General features: G+C 58.8%; 1 protein-coding gene across 3 annotated transcripts; it reads right to left on the bottom strand.

Annotated features, from left to right (window-relative positions):
• Positions 1-211: 211 nt before the first annotated feature.
• Positions 212-26,089, bottom strand: FLNC (filamin C, gamma). 3 transcript variants are annotated; one of them, XM_006861114.1, is made up of 48 exons: positions 25,508-26,089; positions 20,992-21,240; positions 19,226-19,323; positions 18,948-19,098; positions 18,744-18,862; positions 18,534-18,611; positions 18,158-18,320; positions 17,845-18,045; positions 16,488-16,625; positions 16,049-16,175; positions 15,767-15,903; positions 15,358-15,551; positions 15,157-15,270; positions 14,189-14,332; positions 13,851-13,974; positions 13,530-13,690; positions 13,234-13,324; positions 12,974-13,143; positions 12,675-12,792; positions 12,317-12,579; positions 11,391-11,988; positions 10,490-10,663; positions 10,220-10,382; positions 9,880-10,040; positions 9,151-9,318; positions 8,949-9,072; positions 8,462-8,618; positions 8,199-8,388; positions 8,038-8,061; positions 7,690-7,937; positions 6,988-7,086; positions 6,627-6,726; positions 6,276-6,416; positions 5,896-6,024; positions 5,626-5,799; positions 5,335-5,496; positions 5,046-5,249; positions 4,543-4,695; positions 4,337-4,459; positions 3,991-4,233; positions 3,598-3,867; positions 3,368-3,505; positions 3,026-3,141; positions 1,973-2,105; positions 1,659-1,835; positions 1,251-1,469; positions 506-715; positions 212-399 (listed from the first exon to the last, which is right to left on the bottom strand). In XM_006861114.1, the coding sequence occupies exons 1-48, from the start codon at positions 25,860-25,862 to the stop codon at positions 212-214; spliced, it is 8,181 nt and encodes a 2,726-aa protein (XP_006861176.1). In that variant the 5' UTR covers positions 25,863-26,089. The 3 variants fall into 3 exon arrangements, with proteins under 3 accessions (XP_006861176.1, XP_006861177.1, XP_006861178.1); XM_006861115.1 differs by lacking the exon at positions 6,988-7,086 and having other exon boundaries at positions 25,508-26,035; XM_006861116.1 differs by lacking the exons at positions 3,991-4,233; positions 6,988-7,086; positions 8,038-8,061 and having other exon boundaries at positions 5,335-5,493; positions 25,508-25,799.
• Between the last annotated feature and the right edge of the window lie 1,448 nt (positions 26,090-27,537).

The raw sequence follows: 27,537 nt of genomic DNA, 5'->3' as shown, positions 1-27,537 counted from the left end.
CTAGTTGAGGGGAGGGCCACTGCCCTGGGACACACAAGGCCCTCTGACACTTCAGGCACAATGAAAGGGGAGGTGCGCCATTGGCCTCCCACCCCAGGCAGGCATTTGTGGTGTCTGACTGCGCGTGTGTGCCCGGGTATGAAACATCCGGGTTTGTGTGAGTGTGAGTGGTTGGAGGTGGAGGCTGAGGCTGGGGGAGGTACTTTTGGATTCAGGGCACGTTGACTTTGAAGGGGCTTCCAGGGACACTTTCATCACCCCACTTGACAATGAGAATGTAGTCCCCTTTCTCCTTGACGGTGTAGGTGACGTTGTATACTCGATTGCCCAAATGCTTCACATATACTTCCTCACAGGGCGTCTTGGGTCCATGCACGCCTACCATCATCATGTTGGTACCTAGAGAGGGAGGCAAGTGGGATGGGTTCACTCCAAGTGCCACATGCTCCCAGCAGCCCTGGCTCCCACCCTTCAGCCCTCCCTCCTCTTCTCCACGGGAGCCTGCCTGCTTTGCTGCAGTCCACGGTGAAGGAGTTCTTCTGACCTACGAAGGCCTGGGACAGCCCGGGGCCCCGCGTCACCACTTTGCTGGCGTCTGAGGAGAACTTGGGGATGGAGCTGTAGCTGGAGCCCCGGCTTGAGGATGACTTGGTCACAGTCTCTACCAGAACCGTGGATGTTTCGTGAAGGCTGTGGCCTCCAGATAGCCGGGGACCTGAGGGAACAGCCCGGTCAGAGGGTCGTCAGTAGTGGGCTCTCAGTCAGCACTGACCGCCCTAAAGCTAAATCACTTGGGGTCCTGGCTATCCAGAAAAGTGGCCCCAGCCTAAATCCCCAGCTGTGACGTCCCAGGAACGACAGCCCCATTCCACACGTGTCCAAGCTCCTGGCTCCAGTCTAGGCCTATCTTCCAGGCTTTGTCTGGAAACAGGTATGTCACAGGTGAAGACATCTTTAAAAAGGAAGATACAGCTAACTAATCCTTAATAGCTTCAAAAATGGAAGCTTGTGGGTATTCAGTCATCTAGGAAAAGATGGGAAGTCAGGAGGAAAGAACTTGAGCACAAGGAGCCACTGAGGTGAAGGAGTAATGAGAGAGGAAGATTGGTGAAGGTGATGACCCACAACCCCACAGGAGAGTTCCCCTCTACTCATCATCACGTGTCCACAACCAATGAGAATGACAGTGCAGACATTAGGCTGGGCTGCAGGCTGGCCTGAGTGGACTGGCCACACCCTGGGGCACTCACCTGTGACCTTGGCTTTGAAGGGGCTGCCCACGATATGCTGGGGACCACCGTACTTGATGGCAATGAGGTAGTTTCCAGGGGCCATGGGAGTGTAAGTGACCACATGGCCCTCAGGACATTCCCGACAGTCCAGCTGCACCTTGGAGGGGCCATCAATTGTGACAGACAAGGCCCCTGAGCCGGCATTCAGGGTGTTCACAATGAACTCTGACGACACGCCTGCGGGACCAGAGGTGGCAGAACTGTAGTGGGGAAGCTTTCAGCCCCGAGTGAGGCAGGGCCTGTTTGCCCTCAGCAGCTTCTGCAAAGACTGAGGCCCAGTTCTTCACTGTGCCTGCATCAGGGCAAGGTGGCATGGGACAAGGAAGATCCCGGGGACCCCTGTTCATCCCAGGCCAGAACACTCACCAGTAGTGCCCCCCTCGAGCCCAGGGCCGTAGGCTGACACCAAGCCTGGGTCCCCTGCCTGGCTCTGCTCCCCAACACGGATCTTGAAGGGACTGCCAGGGATGTGGGCACCACTAAACTTGACATCAATGGAGTGGACGCCGTTCTCATGGGGGATGAAGCGGATGGTGTGCTTGTCTGTGGGACAGCAGGTTGGTGGGTCAGCCTTTGTTCTCTGTCCTTCTTCCCTGATAGCCCCAGCCCGCCCCTCCCCCTTCTTCCCCAAGAGTCCCAGCCTGGGCAGGCAGAGTCCCAGGTGGGCAGGGCCAGCTCACCACTATCCAGCTCAGAGACATAGCATTCCTCCACTGCGCCAGAGGGCGTGTGAACGCGGGCATCAATCACACCCCGTGCACCGTTCAGTTGCACTGCGAAGGAGGCTGGCTGGTTCACCTTGAGGCCTGTCTCCTGCAGAAGTCATAAGGGGACCAGGTCTGAGGGGGCCGCTCTGCAGCTCAGCCCAGGGGCTCCCGCCTCCAGCCCCATTGGAAGGGCTGCTCTCCACAGGCTGGGGTGGGAGGTGGGAGGCAGAGGCTAGGTCTATGACCCTCAGTGTCCACCTGCTAGGACACAGGCCATGTCAAGCATGGCACTGGGATGAGGGGATGGCATGCCCCTGTCCAGGCTGGGAAGAAAGTCCCAGACGCTGTAAAGCAGGCCCAATGGTGGGCAAGAAGTGCTTGACAGAGCTGTGTGGACGGAGCTCCAAGCTGCTCAGATAAAGCAATATGAGTATGGTCTGGGCAGGCCCAGGGAACTTCCTGGAGGAGGTGGACCACTGGGGAGGAGTGGAGTAAGCTCAGGGAGGGCTCAGGGAAAGGGATGAGAGTAGGCCCGGGGGTGAGCCAACTAAGGAACTGCTAAAATAACTGAAGGGGCAGATACAAGGGTTCTGGGGAAGGGGGCTGGGCCCATAAGAGTTCAGGGCGACCCTGTACAGCATAGGACACAGTAAAAGGAAGACCCTGTTCTTTCCTCACTTCTGGAGCCCAGGGACCCAGGAATCCCAGTAGGCCTCCCAGAGGCCACAGGGGAGCCAAGTTCAGGTGCTGACGTCCATGCCCACTCTAAAAACACACCTACTCTGATTTTGTATTTATCTTATGCTCATAGTGTATTCAAAATGCAGTTTCTTTAGATTTCTATCTCAGCAACACACAGTGACAGGTGGTGACAGAGACAAGACTAAAAGGCAGAACAAGCCTGGAGCCATTGAGGCAGGGACCTTTGGCACAGCATGACTGTCTCTGGGCTTGTACATCCCCTTGTCCCAGACCCATGGGAGGGGAGGGAGGAACGCTGAGATCCAGCTCTAAGGGGACACACACCTGGAGGCTGGTGACGGTGAGACGCCGGGCGTCATCTGAGAGGGAGGCCACAGGTACCACGAAGGGGCTGTCTGGGATGTGCTCATCATTGAACTTGATGGAAACTTCATAGTCACCTGAGGAAGGGAGGCCAGTCAGCACCCAGGGTGTGGACAGCAGGACCAGGACCATCCCCGCCTGCTGTAGCCCAGGACTGATTCCTGAGACCAGGCCTCAGCTCTAGAGACAGACACAGGTTCCCAGGGCATAGAGTGGAGGGAGATTGTACAGAGAAAAAGCAAGGGACCAGGTAAGGGGTCTTCTGTGGTTGCTGTGCAGACACAGCCCGGAAGGTCCACCCACCTGGCTCCTGGACAACGTAGGAAACACCACAGGAGCCGTCCTTACGGTCCTCAAACGCAATCTCTGCCTTGCTAGGCCCTTCCACAGCAATGGACAGGCCCCCGGCCCCAGCCTCTCGGGTCCAGATGCTGAACTCAGCTGGGGACAGGAAGGGCCAGGCAGACTGTCAGCACCATTGCTGAACTCAGGCTGCCCAGGGCCCTACAGCCTCCAGGACCCCTGCCACTCACCTGGCACGCCGGCTACCCCTCGCTCTAGCCCTGTGCCTCCGGCCCGCACCTTATGAGCTCCGCCTTCTCCTAAGGGCCCCACGGTGAACTGGAAGGGGCTGCCGGGCACGTGCTGGCCACGGTACTTGACAGTGACCGTGTGGGGTCCCATCTCCTGGGGCACAAAGCGCACACTGTACGCGCTATCCTCCCCCTCCACGATCTCCGCAGCTTCGGTCTTGCCTGTCGGGCTGGTCACCTGTGCAGCCATGTCCTGAGAGCTGGCCTCACCTACAGGGATGGGGACTGTCAGGGCCTCAGCAGGGTTGCCCCCCACCTCTGCTCCCACCAGCTCTGGCCAGCTGACCAGAGGACGGGAGACTCTGGCACTGCTGCCCGCTGTCCCCTGCTTACCCTCCTGCTGCCGGGTGATGCTACCGAAGGAGCCCAGGCGCTCCCGGCCCAGGAAGTCCCCAAAGACAGCGGGGAAGGGGTCTCCGCCCACCTGGGTGGACTCCTCCACCCGCACCTCCCGCTTGGTCTCGCCGCCTCGTGTCTTGCTGATCTCTGTGCGTTCGGTGCGCGTGTATGTGTGGCTGCTGCGCGTGAAGGTGCGTGTCAGGCGCTCCTGAGCTGACACCATCTGGAACCAGTTGCCTGCAGGGTGCAATGAAGGAGGGAAGGAGGTGAGGAGGGACCAACCAGGATGGAGACTCCAAGGGCTGCTCTGGAGCCAGGCCCAGCCCTGCGCTGTTTGTACCTGGGATCTTGAGATTGAGGTCACAGGTGCTGCCGATGGTGGCGATGGAAGGAGCTTGTCTGCGTCGCGTGATGCTCTCCTTCATGCGGCCCTCCCCGGTGACCTTTACAGTGAAGGGACTTCCTGCAGGGAGGAAGGGGTCAGTGTCTCAGGTCGAAACCACCAGCCTCTTGGCCTCCCCTGCCCTCTGCAGCCCAGGGCCTCACCAGGCACGTGCTTGTCAGCAAATTTGATGTTGATGATATAGGTGCCGGGCTCCGTGGGGCAGTAGGTGACTTTACATGTGCCATCCTCCATGTCCTCACAGTTGATGTCCACCTTGCTAGGGCCTTCGATACTCAGTCCCAAACCTCCATAACCTGGGGAAAGCAAGGGATGTGTCTTCCACCAGCCCTGCTGCCCACCACGCCCATTGCCACCCGCCACCATTGGTCCCAACAGCAGGCTCTGAACAGGATGGGCACCCCCGGTGCACACTAACTGCTACCAATGGTTCATTGGGAGGAGGGTGAGGTGGGGACTATCCGGTAGGCGGTCTGGAAAATTCCAGGGAATGAGGGAGAAATGCTCAGGACAGCTGGACTTGCCCCTGGGAGTGACATGGGACATCAAGTCCCCAGAATGTGAACCCCAACAGTCAGAGCCTGGACAAGCAGGGAAGAGGCACCAGCTGTTGGTAGAGAGCACAGGGGTCCTGGTGAAGACACACCTGCATTGCGAGTGTCCACGATGAACTCTGCCACCTGGAAGGTGTGTCCCTCCGACAGGCCCTTGCCCCAGACCCGAACCTTGCTGGCATCCCCAATCTCAGATGGCCCCACGAGGATCTTGAAGGGGCTGTTGGTGACATGCTTGCCACTCTTGCGTACGCTCACCACATGCTCCCCCACCTCCTTGGGGGTGAAGGAGATCCCTGTGGAGATAGGGCCATCAGGTGCGGGCCTTGGCCTGGCAGGGTACCCCTTCTCTCCCAAGCTCCTAGGCAGCACCATGCTCACCGATGTGCCGGTTAGGGAGGCGTTTGAGCAAGCAGGGCTCCTCATTGCCTGAGGGGGCGCGGATGCTGGCGGTCAGCAGGCTTAGGTCACTCTCTGTGATCTTCAGGGACACATCCGTGGATGTGCCCACATTTAGCTGTGACGTCCTCATCGAATCGTCTCCTAGAGGGTGTGTGGGGGGGTGTCAGGTAGTTGTAACTCCATGCAGACCCTGCCCTTGTGGGGCTCAGGAGAACTGGCAGGCTCTGCTAGATTCAACCACAGGCCACACACATGTATGCGCCCACCCACCTGTGATCTTGGCTGTGAAGGGGCTCCCCGGGATGTGCTTGTCGTCAAAGCGCACGATGATGTTGTAGTCTCCGGGTGCCGTGGGCAGGTAGGACACAGTGCAGGTACCATCTTTGTTGTCCTTGCAGGTGATCTCTGCCTTGGAAGGACCCTCCACGGCCAGGGACAGACCACCTGGAGATGGAGGCAGAGCTGAGTTAACAGATGCTGCCCTCTTGCCCAGTGCCTGGCCAGTGCCCCATCCCAGTCCTGGGCCCACAGCTTCCTTACCTTCCCCAGCATCCTTGGTGACAATGGTGAAGGTGGCTGGCTTGTTGACCATGCCGTGGCTCAGGCCTGGCCCATAGGCACTCACGTGGCGGCTATTGATGGCATCCACATAGAACTGTAGTGGGCTCCCTGTGGGAGGCACAGGAGCAGGAGGCTGGTCAGTGGGGAGGACAGGGCTGCCTGAGCCCACCTTGACACCCCAGCAGCCTTCCTCCTGAATGATAAGCCGCAAGGACCTGACTCCTGGGAGTTTGCCTCCACCAGGGCCCAGCTTGGTGTCTGCACACCGCAGCTTGTGGGAAGCCCAGCAGCCCCGCTTCCCTCACAGGCCCTCGGAGGGAAGAAGGCAGGAAGGACGCTGCAGCTGCAGCAACACTCACCGGGGATGTGGTTGCCATCGTACTTAATGCCCATCTGGTGCAGGCCTTTCTCGGTGGGTGCATACCGCACGGTGATGGTGCCGTCCTTGTTGTCAGTGATGTTGGGTCGTGCGGTCTTTCCAGAGGGCATCCGCACCTCCCCTGTGGGCAGACACAGTTAGCATGGACCCTGGCTGCTCCCACTGCAAACCCCTGCTGGCCCAGGGCCCCCACTCCCACGTGGTTCTGTGTCCACCCTGAGGTCTGGTGCCCAGTGCCAGCCTGGAACAGCAGACTGTGGCTAGCTTGCTGTGTGGCCTTGGGTAGCGCCTGTCCCTTGTCTGGGCCTGGTTTTCACCTCTCAGGCAGTACCTGTCAGTTCTCCTTTCTGAACAGTGAAGGGGATGACCAGGTTGAAGGGTCGTAGCATGGACTCCAGGGGTTCCACGGGCACTACGGGCTCCTCAGTGGCCTGTGATGGGCAAGAGGGAGTAGGCATTGGCTGGGGAAGGCCTGGGGCATGTGAACTCAAGTCAGAGAGTTCAGGAAGGAAGAAGATGGTTAATGGTGAAGCCCGAACAGCAGTAGAGACGTGTCAGCTGCAGGAGAAGAGACGCGTGCCCCGCCCAGAGTCCACCTGCTCCCCAAGAGGCCCAGGCTGCTGAGGACGAGAAGGAAGAGTGACGGAGAGTGAAGAGGAGCACCAGGGTCCGCCTGGTAGAGGCGACAGTACCCAGTGTGGGGGATAGGCGCCTGACCGCTGGGGGGCGTAGGGCGGGTGCAGCTGCAGCACATCAGAGGGCTCCTCCACGGGGCTCAGGGGGTCACATGCCTGGGGAGGCAAGGCACAGTGTGGCAGGACTGGGAGCTGACATTCAGCCTGGACTGGCCCCAAATCCAAAACCATCAAGTTGATTTGGATTCATGGCAACCATGTGTTTCAGAGCAGAACGGCCCTGTAGGGTTTTCATGGCTGTGATTGTTTGGAAGCAGATTGCCAGACCTTTCTTCCACAGTGCCTCTGAGGCGGGGGGTTAGCGGGGTGGGAGGGGGGAACTTTGAAATGGCTGAGCTTTCAGTTAGCGGTCCAGCGCCACTCAGGGACTCCTAGACCCACCCAGGGACCCCAAATCCTGGGATGCTTCTGGGGCCAGGTTGGAGACCTTGAGTGTCTCACTCTCACTCTCTGCTTCCTCCTGCAGGGTCACCTCTTGGTGGGTGGAGCCGGAGAGGGTGGGCCTGAGGGTCCAGAGGAACATTGAGTTCCTCCAAGGTAGGCTGAGCCCCCCACCCACTTTGGGAGACTTGGTCCCGGAGCACCTGGCCCAAGACCATCAGACCTGGGGCAGGTCTGCGATTCCTTCGACTGCCGAGGGCCTGGGCCCACCCCACTCCCCTGGCCCCATGGAGCCTGCCTGTGTGGCCGGGAGCTTACCAGCACGTGGAAGGGACTGTTGGGGATGTGCTCGCCGCCGAAGCGAATGGTGATGACGTACTTGCCCGGCTCGGGCGCTGTGTAGTAGATGTCAAAGGTACCATCGTGGTTCTCAACCACATCCACGTCGAGCTCTGCCCCATCTGGAGTGGACACCGTGCAGGTCACCTTGCCCTTGCCAGCTGCCTTGGCGTCCACTGTAATCACCGTCTCCTCTCCAATCTGGATGCGGGGTCCCAGGCAGGCACCTGCCACACAGAAACACCAAGTCAGGGCCAGTGGGGGCTGACTCCCTGCCATCCCACACCACACCACCCGACCCTCCTGAGAGAAGAGGGGGGCACTCACCCAGGCCGTGGCCGCCAATGGACACTGTAACAAGAAAAGAGCATGAGACTGTGCAAACCCGGGGGTGGGGGTGGGGCTGGGATGGGAGGGACAGGTCCACTGACCAGTCATCCAGAGATGTGGGCTAGGAGCAGGGGCAGAGGAAGCGGGTGGGTGCCCACCTGTGACGAGGCACTTGCTGGCATCCCCTGTAGGTAGGGCATGAATGCGGAAGGGCGAGTAAGGGATCTCATCACCGCCATACTTGATGGTAATGGTGTACCGGCCACTCATGTCTGGCAGGTAGGACACGGTGTACGTGCCGTCCCCATTGTCTCGGATGTTGGCCTTCTTGGGCTTGCCCTCGGGGTCCTAGGGGAGCAGCAGAGGTCAAGGCCTGTCCTAGCCAGGGCTGGCCTAGGGGGGTGGGGGCCTGTGGACTCACCAGGATCTGCACAGTGAGCAGTCCCTCCCCAGCGTCCCGGGCATCAATGGTGAACTCCACCGGGAGGCTAGCAGGAATGCCTGCGGCATTGAGACCAGGTCCGCTGGCCCGCACCTTGCTGGCATCGTGGGCTGGGAGCACCTTGATCTTGAAGGGGCTTGAGGAGGCAGAAGGGATAGGATCAGCAGGGGCATTGCATCATGTTGGCCTGGTGTCCTCCCTCATGCATGGGCAGGAAAGAAGGGGGCCAGCTCCCACCCTGAGTTTTGGGGAGTGTGTCTATTCCCTCCCTGGCAGGGAGCAGGTGGTAGTTTGTTGGAGGGTCCACAGGGCACCCTCTCCAGCTCACAGCCCTCCCCCAGGGCCTAACTGTGTGGCTCCAGGGTGGAATCCCAGGAAAGCAGAGCAGGCTGGGGATAGGGTGGAGCTTGTATAAGGGCCCTACAGCTGTGGCTGTCATAGCACCAGAGTTACAGCCAGACCTTACCTGCGTGGTACCTCCTGGTCAGCATACTTCACGGCTACTGTGTAAGGCCCATCAGTGGCTGGGGTGTAGTGGACAGTGTGGGTACCATCCCCGTTGTCACGCACCTCCACGGGCTCAGCCACACCTAGGCAGGGGGCATGTCAGCAGAGCCTCCCAGCACCCCGCCCCACCTCTTTTCACCTGACCCCAGACCAGTCCATACCTGTGGGGCTCAGGACAGCCACCTGCAGGGGGGCCCGGCCAGCTTGACTGCAGTCCACTGTGAAGGTCTGGGGGACGCGGGCCCTGACACCAGCTCCCAGGCCTGGCCCCGAGCACTTTACTTTCCCGGGGTCCACCACATCCTTCACAGGCACCCTGAATGGGCTCCCTGCAACGAGAAGGGGGTCAGCCCTCTGGATGAGGGGTGGGTGAGTAGGGGCTAACTTGCTATGCATTTCTAAGAAAGGCTGGGCTGCCCCCACTCATGTGGGCCGCAGGCCTGAGCAAGGCCTTCCTAAATCACTAATAAGTCAAAGGTGGACTATGTCAAATGACAGGCATGTTTGACTTGTGATTAAGATAATAAAACATACATCAGTGAGGTCAGTTCTGGGGAGAAAATGTCCAAATTTCAGCAGTCACTGAAGGGGGAATCACCCAGTGATGTGTGTGTGTGTGGGGGGGGGGGGAGTGTCTCTGCTGTGCAGACACTGTGGGCAGAGGGCAGGAGAGGCTATCCTTGCCTGGACAGTGAAGGACCCAGGTAGGGGCCAGGACACCCGAGCTGATGTGGAGGGGCTGTGATTAGCATCAGCCAGTCCTGGCTCTTAGCCCACCCTTACCACCCAAGCCGCCCCCTCCCATGTTCCCCCTGCTTGGCCCTGCTCCCCACCTCCTTTGAGGCTCTCTCCCAGTACCTGTGCCCCCTCTCGTGGCCCTCTCTGTGTACCTGGGATGGGGCGCCCCCCGAAGGTGATGTTGACATCATAGTCTCCAGGGGTGAAGGGGGTATACTCCACTGTGCAGCTGCCATCCTTGTTGTCCTGGCAGGACATCTTGGCTTCTGAGGGGCCCTCGATGGCCAGGCCTAGGCCCCCAGTGCCGGCTCCCCTGCAAGACAACAGACCCTCAGCTCAGCTAGGGCCAGTGAGTGGGGAGGGAGAGGACAGCAGACTGAGGGGGCTAGCTGAGGGTCAAGCTAAGGGCAGACCTGAGATGTTGGGGAGAGTTTGCCCTTGGATCACCCCTGGGTGCCCTAAGTCTTGGGGTCAAAGACAAGGAAAGGATACCTGGTCTCCACAGTGAAGCGGTTGGCTTTGTTGACCAAGCCGCCCTCCAGGCCTGGCCCAAAGGCCCGCACTCGGGTGGGGTCACAGCCCTCAGTCACGCCCACTCGGAAGGGGCTCTTGGGCACAGCTACCTCATCGTACAGCACTTCTACCAGGTGCACTCCTGAAAGCCAGGTAGGCGGGGTTACAGGGGGGCAGCACACTCACTCGGCTCTGCCCACCCAGGACACTATGGCCCGGACCCCTGCTCTACCCTGGCTAGCCCCTCACCCTCTTCGTAGGCTGTGTACTGCACCCGGTAGGTGCCATCCCCGTTGTCTGTCACATAGGTGTCTGTTTTGGCACCAGAGGGGTTGAGCACACGTGCCGTCACGTGGTTCCCTCCTGTGGCTGTTAGAGACCTGGCGTCCACAGTGAACTCAGTGGTCACCTCACGCAAGACACCTGGGTTCCAAGAAAAGAGTACTCAGCATGGTGAGGAGGCAGCTCTTGTATAGTCCCCCACCCCAGAGCTGTGCCTCCCCTCAGTCTGTGAGCTCGAAGAGCCTCGTCCACAGCCTCTGCCTTAGCTCCATACACAGCTCAGTGCCAGCCTGTTCATGTCAGGATCCCCTGACCCCCAGGGCTGGGGGCTCTCCCTTGGGTGGACCAGAAGGAGCACTGTCTGTCTCTCACGTTTCCTCGGCAACCTCTAGAGCAGGGTTCTTAGCCTTCTGGACCCCAAACCCAAACACCAAACCCACTGTGGTGGAGCTGCCCCCAACTCAAGCTGATTCCGGTTAGAACTGGCTTCCAGAGCATTTTCGGTGGTTGCTATATTGGAAATCTTTTTCTGAGGCCCCTCTGGGTAGATCCAAACCACCAACCTACCTCTCACTTAGTAGGTTAACAGTGACCCTCTTTTTGAGTTCAGTACCCTTAATCTAATGAAAGTAGAGGATCTCCCCAGGAAAATCCTCACCCCACCCCAGGCACTGGAAGAGAGCCTCAAAGGAGGTGGGGAGCAGGACCAAGCAGGGGGAGTGCACAGAGGGAGAGGCCTGGGTGCTGAGGGTGGGACAAGACATAACGTAACATATGAGAGCAGAGGTAAATTTCCCCTTCCTGTCCCACACTCCCCCTGGGCTCCTCTTCAGAACTCTAGAGATTCTTCTCCTAAGCCCTCACTCACCATGCGACTCCACGCCGGGCCCTGAGACCTTGATGCCGCTGGTGTCCACAGCGGGCTGCACGTGGACACGGGTGGGGAACTTGGGGACGGGGTGGCCACCATACTTGATGGTGATGGTATAGGTGCCGGGGAAGGCGGGGCTGTAGGTGATGTGGTAGGTGCCGTCGGCGTTGTTGTGGATCAGCACCTCGGCCTTGACGCCGGTGTCAGAGAGGATCTCGATGGTCAGCTCAGCCTCGCCCGCCTCCGAGCAGTCCACAGTGAAGGTGGCGGCCTCGCCGGCCTTGCCACGCTCCAGGCCTGGTCCACTGGCCCGCACCTTGCTCGGGTCAAACACGGGCTGGATGGCGGCCTTGAAGGGTGAGCCAGGGATGTGGGCTTCAGCAAACAGGATGTTGATGGTATATTCGCCTGGCTCCGTGGGCAGGTAGCTAACAGCACACGAGCCATCACCGTTGTCCTGGCACTCGATCTTGGCCTCACAGGGGCCCTCCACGGTCAGCCCTAGGCCACCTGTGCCAGCTCCCTTGGTGTCGATGGAGAATGGCGCTGGGGTGCCCACCAGCCCGCCCTTGAGACCAGGGCCGTAAGCACAGACCTGAGGGAGAAGCAAGGTGTGAGTGCCCTGTGTCTGGCTGCTCCCTTGCCACACCCCCAACTCAGCCCCTCTGTCGTAGCAGCGAGTGCAGGCTGAGTAGGTAAGAGGAAAGGGTGGCAGAGAGAAATTGAAAGAGCCCAATTAGTGGACCTGACCCTCCAACCGGTCTGGCTTCAAGACTGACTTTTAATTGTCTAAGGCCAGGCCCTGGGGTAGGGAGACCTCTGGCCCTGGGTCCCTGGTGGTGTCCACTCCCAGATACACAAGTCCCTCTGGCTTTGTGATTCAGCCATGGCCTCCCCAGCACCCATCAACTCTGTCTCCTCACCTTGGAAGGGTCAGGTGGCAAGACCCCCTCCACCGTGAAGGGGCTGCCAGGCACCAGGTGGCCATCATAGGTGATGTCCACCTTGTAGGGTCCCTCCTCAGGGGGCATGTAGCGCACTGTTTGGGCTTCAGCCCCACCCCCAGGCTCCAGTTTGCAGGGGATGGGCCGTCTTGAGGGTGAGGTCATCCGCACGTCCAGCTGGCCCTGACCGCCGGCCCCACGTGTGTTCACAGAGAATGCCTGCTCTTGCCCCACAGCCACCTCTGCATAGGGAGCAAAGGTCGCCGTGAGCAGAGACGTCTTCGGCCCCCCTTCACGCCGTTCCCCCCAGCACCCCTGGAGGCTCCTGCCCACTTACTGCTGTTGAGGCCTTGAACTTTGACTTTGCTGAGGTCCAGTGGGGGTGCCACATTCACCACAAAGGGGCTCTTGGGCACAGGGTCCCCACCGTAAGTCACAGTCACTGCCATGTTGCCCTGTTGGGGACAACAGTGGGTCAGAACTGGGTGGCTTGGACACAACCTGGCACTGTCACCCTTGGCTCAGACACCCACAACAAGAGAGGAGATGGGAGGTGGCCAAGGGCCAGACCTGAGGAAGGAGACTGGACCCCAGGTCAGTCGAGACAGGTGGGCAGGCCGGTGGGGGGCAGCGTACCTGCTGGACAGCCGTGTACTTGACTGTGTATGAGTAGTCGTGGTTATCGATGATCTCAAAATCCCGCACAGCCTCGCCCTTGGCTGCCCCGGCAAAGTGCACGTCCAGCTTGGCCTTGCCGGCACCCTTGGTCAGCACCGTGAAGTGAGTGGGCTTCCCAACTTCTACACCTGGGGACCCCCCAGAGACACTGGTGAGGGCCTGATGGCTGCTGACCCCAGCACAAGCCAGTCTAGACTGGCTTCTATCCACATGCCTACCTGTGCGGTTCAGCCCAGGACCCTCGGCCTTGACTTTGCTGGCGTCATGGGAGGGGTCCACCTTGATGTGGAAAGGACTGGCAGGAATCTCCTGGGTGGAGCAAGGCTTGGTCAGGGGTCTGCATCCCTCATCAGGGCTGGTCCCCAGGGGGGCAGGATGTTCCCAGAGGACTCCTCTGCACCCCACCAACCCAGCCACAGGACCTTCTCCCATTCATCTTTGTGGACTTGGACTCCCACCCCATCCCAAAGTGACAGCATCTCAAAACTCCAGCCCCACCAAGGGACTGGGGTACCTGGTTGGCAAACAGCACCATGATGGTGTAGTGACCGGCCCCTGGGGGTGTGTACTTGACTGTGAAGGTGTCATTGTCATTCTTGATGATGTCAAAGTCAATGTCAGCCTCTGCGGGGCCTACCACGCCGGGGGCACACTTGATACCAATGCTCACGTCACCTGAGGAGAGGCAGTCACCTGACAGTGAGTGGGGGGCTCAACAACATTCCCACCTGACTGGTCCCACTGGAGAGCCCTAGCCCCGCCTCTGGCCCAGCCCACCCCAGCATGCCACACCCCCAGGCTCCAATCCTACCCAAACTATGGGCTGGGCTCCCACCTTGGCCTGCCTCACTGCAGTCCACAGTGAAGTAGGTGGGTTCATTGGCCTTGAGACCCGTTTTCTCGATGCCGGGGCCATACACCTTCACCCGCTCGGGGTGACTGCCTTCTCCCACGTTTACCTGTGAGAAAGGAACCATGCTCAGGAATCCTCCTCAATGTCCGCCCCCTCCCCAGCCTTGGACCAGTCTTAGCCTCTTTGTGGGGCCCTAGCGATGAAGAGGGTCAACGGGGCCCAGGGACAGCCAGCAATTCTTGAGTGGGACACCACCCTCCCTCCCTTGCTCAGGGTCCCTGGCAGGGGACATGGGGCAGGCCAGGGTGTGGAGGACAAACCCGGAAGGGGCTCTTGGGCACGTTGACTCCTCCCCAAGAGACAATGATGGTGTGCTTGATGGGCTTGGTGGGCACATAGGAACAGCGGAAGGTGCCGTCGCCGTTGGGGATCACCTTGATGTCGATGGGGCAGCCCTCGGCATCCTGTGGATGTCCCCAGAGCAGGGTTCTCAGTGGGCTTTGGGCTCCTTGGAGCTCCTGCGCCCTCTACTGGCCTCAGGTCAGAACCCACTATCCTCCTTGCCCACCCGCTGCAGGTTCACTGCCTGTCCCAAGTGACGTCAGGCCCTGGCCAGTGCCACGAGCTCTAGTGGCCGGGGCCCACCCTGGGAGCCAAGAGACCAGGCTCCAAGCCCTCTCTAGGCTGAGGTTTTCTCTTTTCTGAAGTGTGCTGGAGGAGGAGAAAAAATCCCAAACCAAATCCACTGTGGGGGCCTTGAAACAGATGCATGGCCACTCCGTGGGCGAGAGGCTAGGCTAATCGTGTTTTCAAATCCCATATAATGCCCTTTTAAAGATGAGTCATCTTCTTGGATCCTTCAGATATGTTCATTAACCTCTAGGGACCATGGACACTAGTTTGGAAATCTGACTTAAATCAATGACTTATTCAATGAGATCATCCTTCCATTGTAAATGGTTACTGCACATGTAAGTCTTGCTATTATCGTGGTTAAAGTAAGGTTTTGAAAGGAGCCCTTAGTGACAGAATGGTTAAAGTGCTCAGCTTCGGAACATAGGGTGGCAGTTCAAAGCCACCACAGATGCTCACTGGGAGAAAAGATATGCCAGCCTACTCCTGCAAAGATGAGAACTGGACTCTGTCCTACAGGGCTGCTTTGAGTGGGAACAGAGTCACCAGTGCACAACAACACTGTACATGTGGACCCCTGAGAACTGGCCCCAATGCTATAACTTCCTGCCTGGAGGCTCTGAGTAAGGGCAGCTGAGACTGGGCAATGTCTCACCTGGGCATAGAGCTTCAGGTCTCCCTTGCCAGCTGAGCGGGCATCAATGGTGAACTCTGCAGGCTTGTCCACAATGCAGCCAGTAGGCTCCAAGCCGGGCCCGAAGGCCTTTACCTGTCAGAGGCAAGAGCAGAAGACTGGTGAGGCTGGAGAAGGGTCAGCTAGCCCCTAGGACCGCTGCGAGGAGCAGGGGGGTCACACCTTATCCGGGAAGCAGTCAGGTGGCGCTGGCTGGATGTGGGCAATGAAGGGCGAGTCTCGGATGTCCTCATCGTCACAGATGACATGCACAGCGTACTCGCCGGGCTCCGTGGGCCAGTAGCGCACGTCACAGGAGCCATCACCCTTGTCATCACACTCGATCTTGGCCTGGGAGGGCCCCTCAATGGAGAAGCCTGGAAGGGAGGCAGGCCCGGGGGTCTGTCAGGGGACTCAGGGGCCATCTCCTTTCCATCAAGCCCTGGTGGACCCTGCACACCATCTCTGGGACTCATCATGGCATTCCTAAGCATTCCCACCTCCTATCCACACCTGCTATCCTCTGTCAGTTCCCAGGGCCCCTCATCACCCCAGCCCCAGCATCCGCATCTTCTGCTACTCAGTCACTCACCCAGTGTTCCCACTTCTGTGCCGACAGCCTCCACCACAAAGTCGGCCGACTTGCCTACCTGGCCAGTCTCCAAGCCAGGGCCCCAGGCACGCACTTTCTGCGTTCCTGCCTCTGGGCTCACCTGTACCTCAAAGGGGCTGGGACAGAGGAGGAGCTGTGTCAGGGCCAGAGTGTCCCTGTGCAGGTGCCCCTCCTCTCTGCCCTCAGGCTCCCCGGCTTCTTTGCTCCCTCTGCTCACCCCAAGATGGCTTAGGGAGGAAGGCAGGGGTGTATGGTGCTTACCTGCGGGGGATGGCATAGCCACCCCAGGTTATGGTCACCACATACTTCCCAGGTATCACTGGGTAATATTCGCACTCGAACACACCATCCCCAGCCTCCCGGACCTTCACTGGCTCCTCTGTGCCCTCTGAGGAGAAGCAGGGGCGGGGGTCAGCACTGTGGGAAACCCAGCCTCTGCACTCTTTGACCCAGACCCCTCAGGGACACCCAGGCCCAGCAGAGCTAAAACCCAAGACATGGACCACATGTCTCCTCTGTGCCTGGTGAATGGCTGAGAGTCATTCCCACTCACAGATGGAGAAACTGAGGTCTTGTGGCCTCTTCTCAACATGTCTCTTTGGGAAACAGGAGAGGGTTCTCCCCCAGGAGGCTTGGAGCTGGATGTTGCTGTCTCTATTTCCTCCCCCACCCGACCCCCAACCTGGGCTCCAGCACTCACTTGGTCCCTTGACCGTGACCTTGAGCTCCCCGCTGCCAGCACCCTTGGTGAAGACCTTGAAGTCAGCCACTTCCTTCACACGCACGCCCTTAGGCTGCAGGCCCCGGCCAGAGGCACGGCAGGCATTGGGGTTGCAAGCTGAGGGGAGGAGGAGACAGGTTGGGGTGCTAGGGGCCATAGCAGAGCCTTAGCCCCTCACCCCTTACTCCATACTATCCAGCTGACCCCAACCAAGGCACAGTTTGAGGCCTCATGCACCCCTACCCTTTGTCCATTGTGTTCCCACACAATTGGGGCTACTGGGAGCCATGCTGGACAGGTAGCTGGCCACAGCTTCCTGAGCAGGCAGTTCCCAGTGAACCCTCTGGCTAGGATTCTGAGTCACTATCACTTGAGACAAAGCCACGACAGAGCCTGGACAGAGAGCTGGACTAAGGAAACAGGAGAGGGCTGTCCACCTAGAGCCTCCAGAGCACCTTGGGAACAAAGTCGTGCCATGCACACTCAGTTGTGTCCATGTGACAGGAAGCCTGGTTCAGAACAGGCAAGGCATGGACATTAGCCTGCCACAGAACTCAGACCTGCCAACGCACACAGACAAGAGAGTGGTGATCGCAGCCTGCCACGGGCCACAGACAATGGCATAGGACTCAAGGGTGCCACGAGCAGGCAGGATTTACAATCCCACCTGCTACAGAACCCAGGGCCCATCGTAGAACACAGCAATGGCACAGAGTTTAGACTCGATCACAGAAACCATCAGGCAAGTGACAAAGAAACTGTGCCACAGAACACAGGCAATGGCATGGAACCTGGGGCCTATCACAGAATGCCACAGAACGGGGTGATTCCACACCATCTGGGCCCTGCCACACAGCCTAGGTGAGGCCGGTCAGCTATGGCCATGCCTGACCCAGCCTTCACTGGAGTGCAGTAATGTGGCACCACTCTCTTGGCTTGGTGGACGATGGGTATGGATGGGGGTGAGTGATGGCAGGGGTACTGAGTGGCAGGGAGAAAAGTGGGGGGTTACCAGCAGAGGCCTCCAGGTGTGTGCAGACGGCCCTCCACAGATCCTGCCTGTCACAGTACCCCTTCAACCCTTTCAACATGGCACCTCTGCTGGTATTCTTCACTGTAGCCTCCTCAAGGCCCAAGAGCAGAGAGATGATGGGATGGGAGTCTTTTCAGAGCCCAACCCCTAGCTGGGGTTTCTGCCCATCTGACACCTTCAGACAGCCCCCAACATGCTAAGGACCTAGAGCCTCAATTCCCATAAACCCCAGGACTCGGAACCTGGTGGCAGCTGCACTAGCCCCAGGGAGGGTGATCGTGGGGAAGGGTGAAAGGCCCTTACCTTCGGCCACGTGGACAGGGAAAGGGCTGCGGGTGATGGGGGCACCGGCGAAGGCCACATGTACTGTGTGCGGCCCCTCCATCACAGGCCTGTACGTGCAGCGGAATGTGCTGTCTCCCTTGTCCTCCAGGGCCACCTCCACTGTGTCGCGCCGGCCCTGAGGGTCCACGATCACCACGGCCACATCACCAGCACCGGCCCCTGCCATGGATACAGGCGACATGTCAGTGCCCACTTAACATTGCGGCCAGGGCACCCGCACCTTGGGATATCTCCTCTAGCCCTCAGTCAAGGGCTGCCCATCCATCTTTACCTGCAGTGTAGATATCAAAGTAGGTAGGCTTGTTGGCCACATTGCCCACAGGCTCCAGGCCAGGACCACGTGCTGAAACCTTGTTGGCATCTCCCAGGGCCATGCCTACATTCACCTCAAAAGGGCTGCGTTCTATGTTCTGACCAGCAAACAGCACGGTTACCTAAGGGTCAGGAGTCAAAGATTAGTTTGCGGGGTGCGGGGGGCAGGCAAGGCAGCCTGAGATGGAACGGAGAGCAGAGCAGGGTCGAGGAGGGGAAGAAATGGGTGGGTGGTGTCCTGGGGGAGGAGGGAGGTGTGAGTAGAGAGGTGGTCCATTTGGCCTGAGTAGAGATGTGAGTGGAACAGAAGGGCAGATGAGGGCCTATAGGGATACCTTGTGCAAGCCAGCGACCTTGGGCACATAAGAGACAGCGTAGGTTCGGTCCTTGTCATTGTTGGGGACTACCTTGGCCTGATGGGAAGAAGAAGGTTGTAAGTCTTTCCTGAACTCACAGCCCCACGCAGCGCCCCCAAGGTGAGGCCTCGCCCATCCTCTTATTGGCTTTGTTGTGTGAGGTTCCAGCTCCATACTAGGCCCCTGTACCTCCTCAGTGTGGCCCTCGGGATCTTCAATGTAGACGAGCACCTCGCCTAGGCCTGCGTCCACGGTCTGCACAGTGAAGTGAGCCGGCTGCAGGACGGTGTTGCCTTGGGGCTCGATGCCTGGGGACAGAGGTATAGCCGAGTTACTGAGGGGATCCCACAGGGGCACAGCTGCCCTGGGAGGGCTCCCAGACTGAGCACCTACCAGGCCCATAGGCGATGGCCTTCTTGGGGTTCAGCTGCTTAGAGCGGACAGGGGCTCCTGGTTTGAGTTTGGCCTTGGGGAACTGGGACAGGTAGGTCATGACAGAATGTTCATCCACATTGGGGTCCACGATCTCCTCGGGGGCAATCACCTGCCACAGGGAAGAACAGGTTATACATGCCCATCATACTAGCAGCTCTACCCTTAACTGCATCCTGGCCAGTATCCTTGTAGACCCAAGGCTCCCCCTCAGCCCTTCCCTGCCTCTGCTAGGGTACCTGGGGCACACCAAGCCAGTCGTCCGCTTGCTGCATAGCCTCCCGGGCGTTCTCCACAGGCTGGTTGGGGTCCCAGGCTGCCCAGTCAGGGCACAGACCTAGAGAGATGGGGCAGGATGATGAGGGGAGACCAGTTACCCAGGGTGCATGCATTTACTCACCCTACACTCTCACTGGCTGTGGGTCCACATCCCTCTTCAGTCAGCTTGAGGTCCCTGAACCAATCAGGTACCTGCTGACCCGCCGAGGCTGTGACCCATCAGCTGGGATTCCCATCTCTGCTCAGAGCAGGCAGCCCTCCCTAGCACCAACAATGAGGCCTTTCTGGCCTGGCTGATGCAGCCTGGCACCAGCCTTGCGCCAGCCTCCTGCCTAATTTGCAGTACAGACCCTGAACATCCAGCTCTAGAGGGCTCCCCTCCCGAACCCCTCCAACACCACTGTGCTACCCCAGGGGTGAACAGAGGAGGTCACTGTCCTGACCCCATATATGCTTCCGACCTCTCCCCTAGATCTCCTCACAGCTCTTCTGAAGTCCTAGCTCTCTAAGCACTTCCCAGACCTGTCTCAGTGCAGAAAACTTCCTCTCCTGCTAAACAACCACTCAGGGAAACTGAGGCATGAAGAATGTATTCTTCTCTATGGCTGCCCAGAGTCCAGCCCTCTTAACAGAAAGAATGCTGATCACTCCAATGAAGGGCGTGGGGTGCCTGGTCTAGGTTAGGGCTAGAGGAGGGGACACTCCCTGGTGGGGAGGGGGACGGGCTCCAAGTCTGAAATGCATGACCAGCCGGAGCAGCTGAGCTCACCGCTGGCAGCCACACCAGCTGTGGGCAGTGGCTCAACAGCTAGGAATGCTTCCCAGGTGGCCAGTGCCCCCGCCTCCCACCCTCTGCTCCCCAGCTGACCCCGAGGTGGGGGAAGGATTCACCCATGAGTTCAACATAGTACATAAGGTGGGGCTATAGTTTGTGATGCCTCAGTTTCCTCGTGGCCCTGACCAGCCCCTGCCTGACCACACCAGCCTCAGTCCACATCATCCTGGGCCTCAGTCTCTTCTCGAAGCTGCTTGGTGGTGATGTACTGTCGAGTCGGTTCTGACCCATAGCGACGCTGTATATAGCGTTTCCAAGATTGTAAATCTTTACAGGAGCAGAAAGCCCCATCTTTCTCCAGTGGAACAGCTGGGAGATTTGAACTGCTGACCTTTTGTTTAGCAGCCCAATGCGTAAACCCACTGCTACCAGGGCACCTTCAAAGCTGCTTGTTGTTAAGTGCTGTTGAGTCGGTTCCGACTCATATCAGCTCTGTATAGGGTTTCTGAGGAGCGGCTGGTGAGTTTGAATTGCCCACCTTGAGGTTCAAACTGACTTAGCCTGCGGTGGTGGTGGTGGTGGTTATACCACACACAATTCAGGATCGCGCTAAGTACAAAGTGTATGGGGCAGGGTGTGCAGGTCTGGGGCTGAGGTTCCTTTATGTCAGTTGAGCCGAGAGACCTTGGATAAGTCGCTGGCCCCCAGCATGCTTGTCTGTGAAATGGGAACCTCCATACAGGGTTGCTATGAGTTCGAACCAATTCCATGGCACGTACCAACAACAAGAAGCCCTTCCCGACTTTGTCAAATCTGCCACACTGACTACAGGGAACCTGACTACAGCATAAATCTCAGCTGGGGGAGGGGTGCATTTTGACCACCTGGAGCCTTAGCAGGACCAGCTCCTACCAGCTGAGGGCTCTGAGAGGCACCCACCAGCTCACTCACCAGGGGCGCAGTTGTCCACCAGGGCACCCAGAGCTTTGCCATCCTGCCAATCACGGTTGAAGTTGGTGATGGGCAGCTGGGGCACCTTGTTCTGGATCCAGCCCAGCAGGCGTTGCTTGGGTGTTTGCTTGCGGGCATCCTCATCATCCTCATCCTCCCACATGGGCATGGAGATGGAGTAATGCAGGATCAGCGTCCAGATCAGACCCAAGATTAGCTTCAGGTTCCCATCCACGATGGCCTTGCTATCTGCAGAGTGGAGGAGGACCAGCAGGGCTCAGGTTGCCCACCCTCTGACCCAAGCTGTCTCCCGCACCTGCCCAGCTATGGCCTCCCATTTCTAGATCTCACCTCTTCTCAGCCTGCCATGTCTCTCCCTGCTGCAAGGTGGAGCTGCCAGCTCCTTTCGTTGGGAGGGCCCTTTCCTTCAGAATGAGGCTGCTGCTCTGGGTGTACCTGCACAGGTACTTTTACCTGTTACAGGATGCTGCATCCTGTAATTCTCCAGGATCAGTCTGACCCTACTGGACTCTAAGCCTCCTGGAGGCAGATACTTCTCTTTTTGGTTTCTTTGCTTGTTTAGCAATTTTATTGAGGTGTTATAAACCACACATGTTAAAGAATATAAATCTGATAAGCTTTGACTGAAAGCCAGAAAGCCATCGCCCACATCAAGACAGTAAACCTACCCATCACTTTAAAATGTTCTCTTGCTCTGACCTTTTGGGAATCTCTCCCTCTTGCTCCACTTTGCCTTTCTCTTCCCAGGGAAAACTACTCATCTGTCACTGTAAATTAGTTTGCAATTTCTAGAGTTTTATATAAATTGGGGGGTGCAAATGGCTATGGTGCTTGTTGAAAACCAAGAAATTTGTGGTTTGAGTACACAGCTCCTTGGAAGAAATGCCTGGAGAGCTACCTACTTCTGAAATACCAACCATTGAAAACCCCCATGGAGTACAGGATTTATCTAACCTAATGTCGTCGAGCATGAAAGGAGACAGACAACAGGCAGTAAGTGCAAACTGGTATTGTCTCTGGAATAAAACAAATCAGTTGCCGCTGTTGAGCTGACTCAAAGTAAAACTGTCCTCCATGGGGGTTTTCAATGGTTGGAACTTGAGTGTGTCTCAATAAATATGGAGTGAATGAATATTTTTTTAAAATCTGAAGTTGGAGAGAAGTGGGACCAACCTGCTTTCCATCCCAAATGTCATGAAAGACTTTTGGGAGGAAGAGAGGGTGTCCAGCACCATGCTCAGTTAAGGCTTGGAAGTCATGTTTGCAAATGTTGGATGGCAGTGGGATTTGACAAGAGCCAGGGGAAATGTTACCCATGTGGACTTAAGTCTCAGAAGCTCCACTCATCACTTCCTTTGAGGATTACTATGGCCCAGAACTGGCTCCCAGACTGTATGGGCCTACTTCCCCTTGAGCAGCCAGAGGGAAATATCCCGGAGCTGGGGCCTGAAGAATAGATGGTTGAAATCCAGTCCGTTTGTAAAGGACAATGCAGGTCTGAAAGCCTCCAGCTCCAATCTGGGCTGTATCAGGAGGTTCCGAGTGGGCGGAAGACTCAGCCTTGTTTACTGATGTTGCCTGAGAGATAGGAGAGGGTGGGGCTGCAGGCTCCCTCTTTTACATCTTTTCCTCTCTCCTCTTCCTAGATCTGGGGGGAGGGTAGAAGGAAACCCAAGGGAACTCTGGTACCCCCCACCCACCCCCACCTGCCTAGTGGAACCTTAGTCTCCCAGCCCTTCTGGTGGGGCAGATAGGCCCCTCATCCCCAGGCCCCTCATCCCCACCCCACTCACTGATTCATCTTTCCTTCCCTGCAGCTCCCTGGCCCGCCCCCTTTCCCCTGGCTCCACCGCAGCACAATGGTTTGGCAGCTTTCGAATTCCATGACACACTCGCTGCCGGCTTCCCGGCGCACTCGGCTCTCTAGCTCACACAAACACACCCGGGCCCACAGCAGGGCCACACAGTTTGACACCTCAGTGCCCCTTTGGCCTGGCCTCTCACAGTCTCCAAAGTCTTGCTGCCCGCCTAGCAGGCCTTCCTGTGAGCTGGGGATGACCCCTGGAGGGAGGGAGGGAGTGTGTGGAGCGCTCATTCATACTAGGAGAGAGAGGTTTCTCTTCAGCAACTGGCCCAGGCCCAGACAGCAAGTGGTCCGACTCAGGGCAAGGGAGGGACAGCAGCCCCAAGCCCCACACTGGGAGCAGTGACCTTCCTCTCCCTCCTCTCCCTCTGAGGCCTGGGGAGGGGAGCTCAGCTCCAGCCAGGCTTCCTCTCTCACACCCCCTCTAGTCTTTGCTTCTCGCCAGGGGGAGATACCCCCAAAAGGGTGGGAGGGGCCAGACAGACAGTCCTAGAGCCCCCCCAGGCCTCAAGCTAAGGGGGAGGAGGAAAGAAGACTGGGCCGGCCGAGGGAGGTGCTGGGACAGCTGCTGCCCCCTCCAGCCCCTCCCTCGGCTGTTGGCTCCAGGAGAAGGAATAGCAACTGGGGAACAGCTGCGGGACAGAGCTGCCTCATAGGCCTCTTTGTTCCGAGGGGCTGAGGGGGGTAGGCTGGAGGGGGGAGCAAAGGACCACAGCTCCCTCAATCCAGCCTGAGCCCACTTTCTCAGGTGGACTTCCTGCCCCCTGTTTCCCCCCCAACACACAGGTCCCAATCCCTAACTCCTTAGAAAGGGAAGTGGTGAGTCTTCAGCCCACCCCCAACCCCAGGGGCCCAGATGCTCAACTTCAGTTCTGAGACCCTGCCTGGGCCCCTTTGACAGCCCCCTTCCCGTCACTACTTGAGAAGAGAAGAGGGGAACCCGAGGCAGCAGACGTCCCTCGGGTTGTCCCTTCACACTCAGGACTGGCAACTCCAATCTCCAGTCTCGGCCCCAGCAGTGGAACTCCTGACAGCTTATCTCATCGGGGCAAGGGAGCCACTAGGGCCAAATGGGGACCAGCTCCCCTAACTCTCAGCAGGATGGAGAAACTTCCCTCCCGCCCCCAGACCAGCTTGTGCTTCCTCCCCCTTGGCTCTGAGGGGGCCCCTCCACCTCTCAGGCCAGGGACTGGGCCCAGCACTGCCAGGAGGGAGGGAGGGAGAGGTGAGTTCCGGAAGGATGAGGCCTGGAGAGTGACCAAAGAGGGAGGGAGGCGGAGCGGAAGACCCCACCTGGGACACTCAGTCCCACCTCTCAAATCCCAGGATAGGGCGGTGGTGAAAGGGTGGATGGGCTCGGTCACTCCCTCCACACTCACTCCCAAAGTCTGCAGCCCCCCACACCCCCGCCGCACCCCAGGGCCCCCTCCCCCACCCCTGCCCTCAGGCTTGTCCTTCGTAAAGCTCAGAGACATCTGCTGTGTCATGGAGGCAGGGCTATTTCCAGGCTGGAGCAGGCGGCTGGGGTGGGGGCTGGGGGGGCCATCTTGGGGCAGGAGGGGTAAAGCCGAGGGAGGGGACTGGACAGGGCAAAGGGCCCTGACTGACCTCAGCAGCTAATTCAGGAGGCCCAGAGATGGCCCTGAGGGAGAGTGGGGGTGGACAGACACTCCATGATCTGGGGGTGTCTCTTAGGTTATCTGGCCATTTCCCTGTGAAGTTGCTCTCACAGGGCCCTGGGATGTACCCCACATGGGTCCTCTCGGTGTAAATCACAGCAGGGCTCTTAAGCGCTCACCCTAGGGCTGGGGTGGGGTCTTCCTTGGGCCTCCCAGCCTGCCCTAGTGACTGCGGGGCTGGGAGCGCAGGGGGCGCTACTAGCCACTCAAAGCCCACCCTAGGCTTCTCAGCCGCCAGGCTTAAAGTGCCTCCCCACCCCCACCTTCTCCCAACACACCTTCCAAATCTGGTTACACTCCATGACTCCCTCCTCCAGGCCTCCCCTCCTGCCCCGGCCAGACCCTTAGCTACAGCCAATCCCCGGCTCCGGGTGGGTTGCGGCCGGCTACCGGCCGGAGCCCCCTCCCCGGGCTGCCGCAGCTCCGGGCCTTTTTAGGAGTTGGAGGCCGAGTCAGGCAGGCCCTGGCCCCCCGCGGAAGCCAGGCGCTGACTGAGCACGCGCCCCAAGTGGGCCTGGACCTACTGTCGGCCACCAGCTCCCCCTCACTTGGGAGCTTGTAGATCGAGGCGTTGATGGGGACCTGTTTGCCGTGTCCACCTTCTCGTGGAGGTGCTGGAAAGTTGGGAGGCCACCTGCTTTGTTTTGGGGGGAGTCCCAGTTGCTCAACGAAGGGACAGGGACACTGAGCAGAGGTGGGTTGGTGGGAGTGTGGGGTGCTGGAGGGCTGGGAACTACAAGGTCTGGCTTCGCTGGGGGACCCCGGGTGCCCAGGGTCCTGAGCATCCTGAAGGCAGCGGCCTAAGTCAGACGGTACGGGGACGCGGGACGGGGTGTCTCCCTGCCGGCCGCCCGGCCCCTGCTCCCAGTCCCACCAGCACCTGTGCATCCTGCCCCAGGGGACAACTCCCCCTTGGGGCACCTCCCACTGTGCCCTGGCTGCCCGCACTGACCGATGGACACGAGCTTGATGTGTTCGCGCTCCAGGAACTCCAGGGCCACGGACACGTTCTCCAGCTTCATCTGGCGGAAGTTGGGGCGCGGGTGGAACTTGCGGTACATGCGCTTTTGGCTGAGCACCTCGAGCAGAGCGATGAGCCGCAGCCCATCGCTGAGGTCGCGCTGCAGGTCGGTGAGGCGCTTGCCCACGCACTTGAGGTGCTCGTTGCACCAGCGCGTGAATGTGTTCTGCTGGATCTTCTTCCACGGCGCGTCCTCCGCCAGGTCCTTCTCGGTGGACGGCATCTCGTCCGCCTCGTCGGCCAGGCCGAGGCCCGCGGGATCTGAGTAACCGCTGTTGTTCATCATGCTGGCAGTCGGGCGGGTAGGGGCTGAGGCTGGGTTCAGGAGGCCGGGTTCGGGCCGGGTCGGTGGGCTGGGGTTGCTGGTTGCGCTGTCGGGGAGCGACTGCGATCAGGGGTCTGGGCTGCGCGCTCTGCAACTTCTCTCACTTGGGTCGCGCTGGGCGGGCAGCTCGCGGGCCTCCTAGCTCCGGGCTCTCTTCTCCGTTCGGGGGCGGAGCAGTGCTCGGGAAGTGCGGCAGGCCGGGCCGGGGGGTTTAAGAAGCCCGCGGCCCCCAGTCCACGTCAGAGCGCCGGCCTCCTAGGAATGCCGCCCGGCCGCGGGGGGGTGGGGGTGGGGGGCGCCCCGCCTCCCTCTCCGCCTCTCCCCTCCCCTCCCCCACGGCGGGAGGGCGCGCTGCGCGGGGGAAGCTGGGCTTTCGCCTCTAGGCCCCCCTTCCCGTGCGGGGCTGCGGGCCAGGGGCTGAGGGCGCCAGAGAGGCCGCACCCCGACACCCAAACTAGTCCTTTTCGTCAGAGATGAATTATACCCCCTCCACATCCCTCCAGTGCTAAAGAGTGAATGGGGAAACTGAGGCCAATGGTTAGAGTGAGAACACAGAGAGCACTTTGACGGAAAATTCTGGACGAGTTGGTGGCAGGGCTGCTAACAGGCCTTGGAAGGCCTGGCTCAGGGCCCAGGGTATTGTCCACCTGTGGGCAGGGCAGAGAAGTGGGTTTATGGGGTCATGCATGAGAATAAGGGGCAGGTTGCCCAGGAAGGAGACTGTCCTCATTGCTCCACCTGACAGAGGGAAAGGCCCCATCTGGGACCCGAACCCAGGGACTCAGGAGAAGACTGAAGCTTCTTCCCCTGACTCAGTATCCCTGTCAGCGGCCCATTTGGCCTCATCCTTTAAGAATGAAGCTGAGCTCAGGATAAGGGTACTCAGTGAGTCACACTGTACTCCTTCGTCTGACTCAACCGATGTGGTGATGTGGTGAGAGGGGGGAGAAAAACTGTGCCCCCTTAGTGCCAGGGAACCCCCTGGGCAGGGTGCCCATTTTGGCCACAGGTAGATGCTTCCAGAGTGGGGGCGGGTTAGCCAGACAGAAACAGGGAGAGTCCTGCCAAGAGCCATCTAGGGGGAGCATGCTTGCTCTGGTTGAAAGGGAGAACTGGAGCCAGCCAGGATGTCTAGGTAGGGCTCAGAGTGAGCCAAGGACTGATGGAATGGTGATGGCATAGAAACTGAGGCACACAGATGAATTGGCCTGGGATGAGGAGAAAGAGCTAGAGAATGTATTTACATTCTATATGTTTACATGAAAAGAAGATATATCCTGCAATTCTATAGCAAACATGAATTCCTTGTCTCCTGGTCTCCCCTTTAGTTCATCTTTCCTCAGATTTCTCATCCTTCCAGACCCAGTAGGTTTTGGGTGACATTTTGGTGAGAGGGTCTGGAAGAAGCAGGCAAACTCACATCACAACAGCAAACTGAGCTGTAGGAAGCCATATCTGAGCTTGAGAAGTTTCTTCAAGCCAGGCAACCTCCAACTCAAGTCATATGATAAGAGAGAGAGAGAGATTCTGGGACCAGATAGGTGAATCGTTGTATCCCTTTTCTCTCCTCCCACAGACCTGGTGAAAAGAAAGGGGAGTGTGGCCATCTTTGGGGGCTCTCACACCAAGGGCAGAA

The sequence above is a fragment of the Chrysochloris asiatica genome, unplaced genomic scaffold, assembly GCF_000296735.1.
Source record: "Chrysochloris asiatica unplaced genomic scaffold, ChrAsi1.0 scaffold00041, whole genome shotgun sequence".
Taxonomy (NCBI): Eukaryota; Metazoa; Chordata; class Mammalia; order Afrosoricida; family Chrysochloridae; genus Chrysochloris; species Chrysochloris asiatica.
Note: the sequence above shows the minus strand (reverse complement) of the source record. Positions and strands in the feature narration are given on the sequence as shown.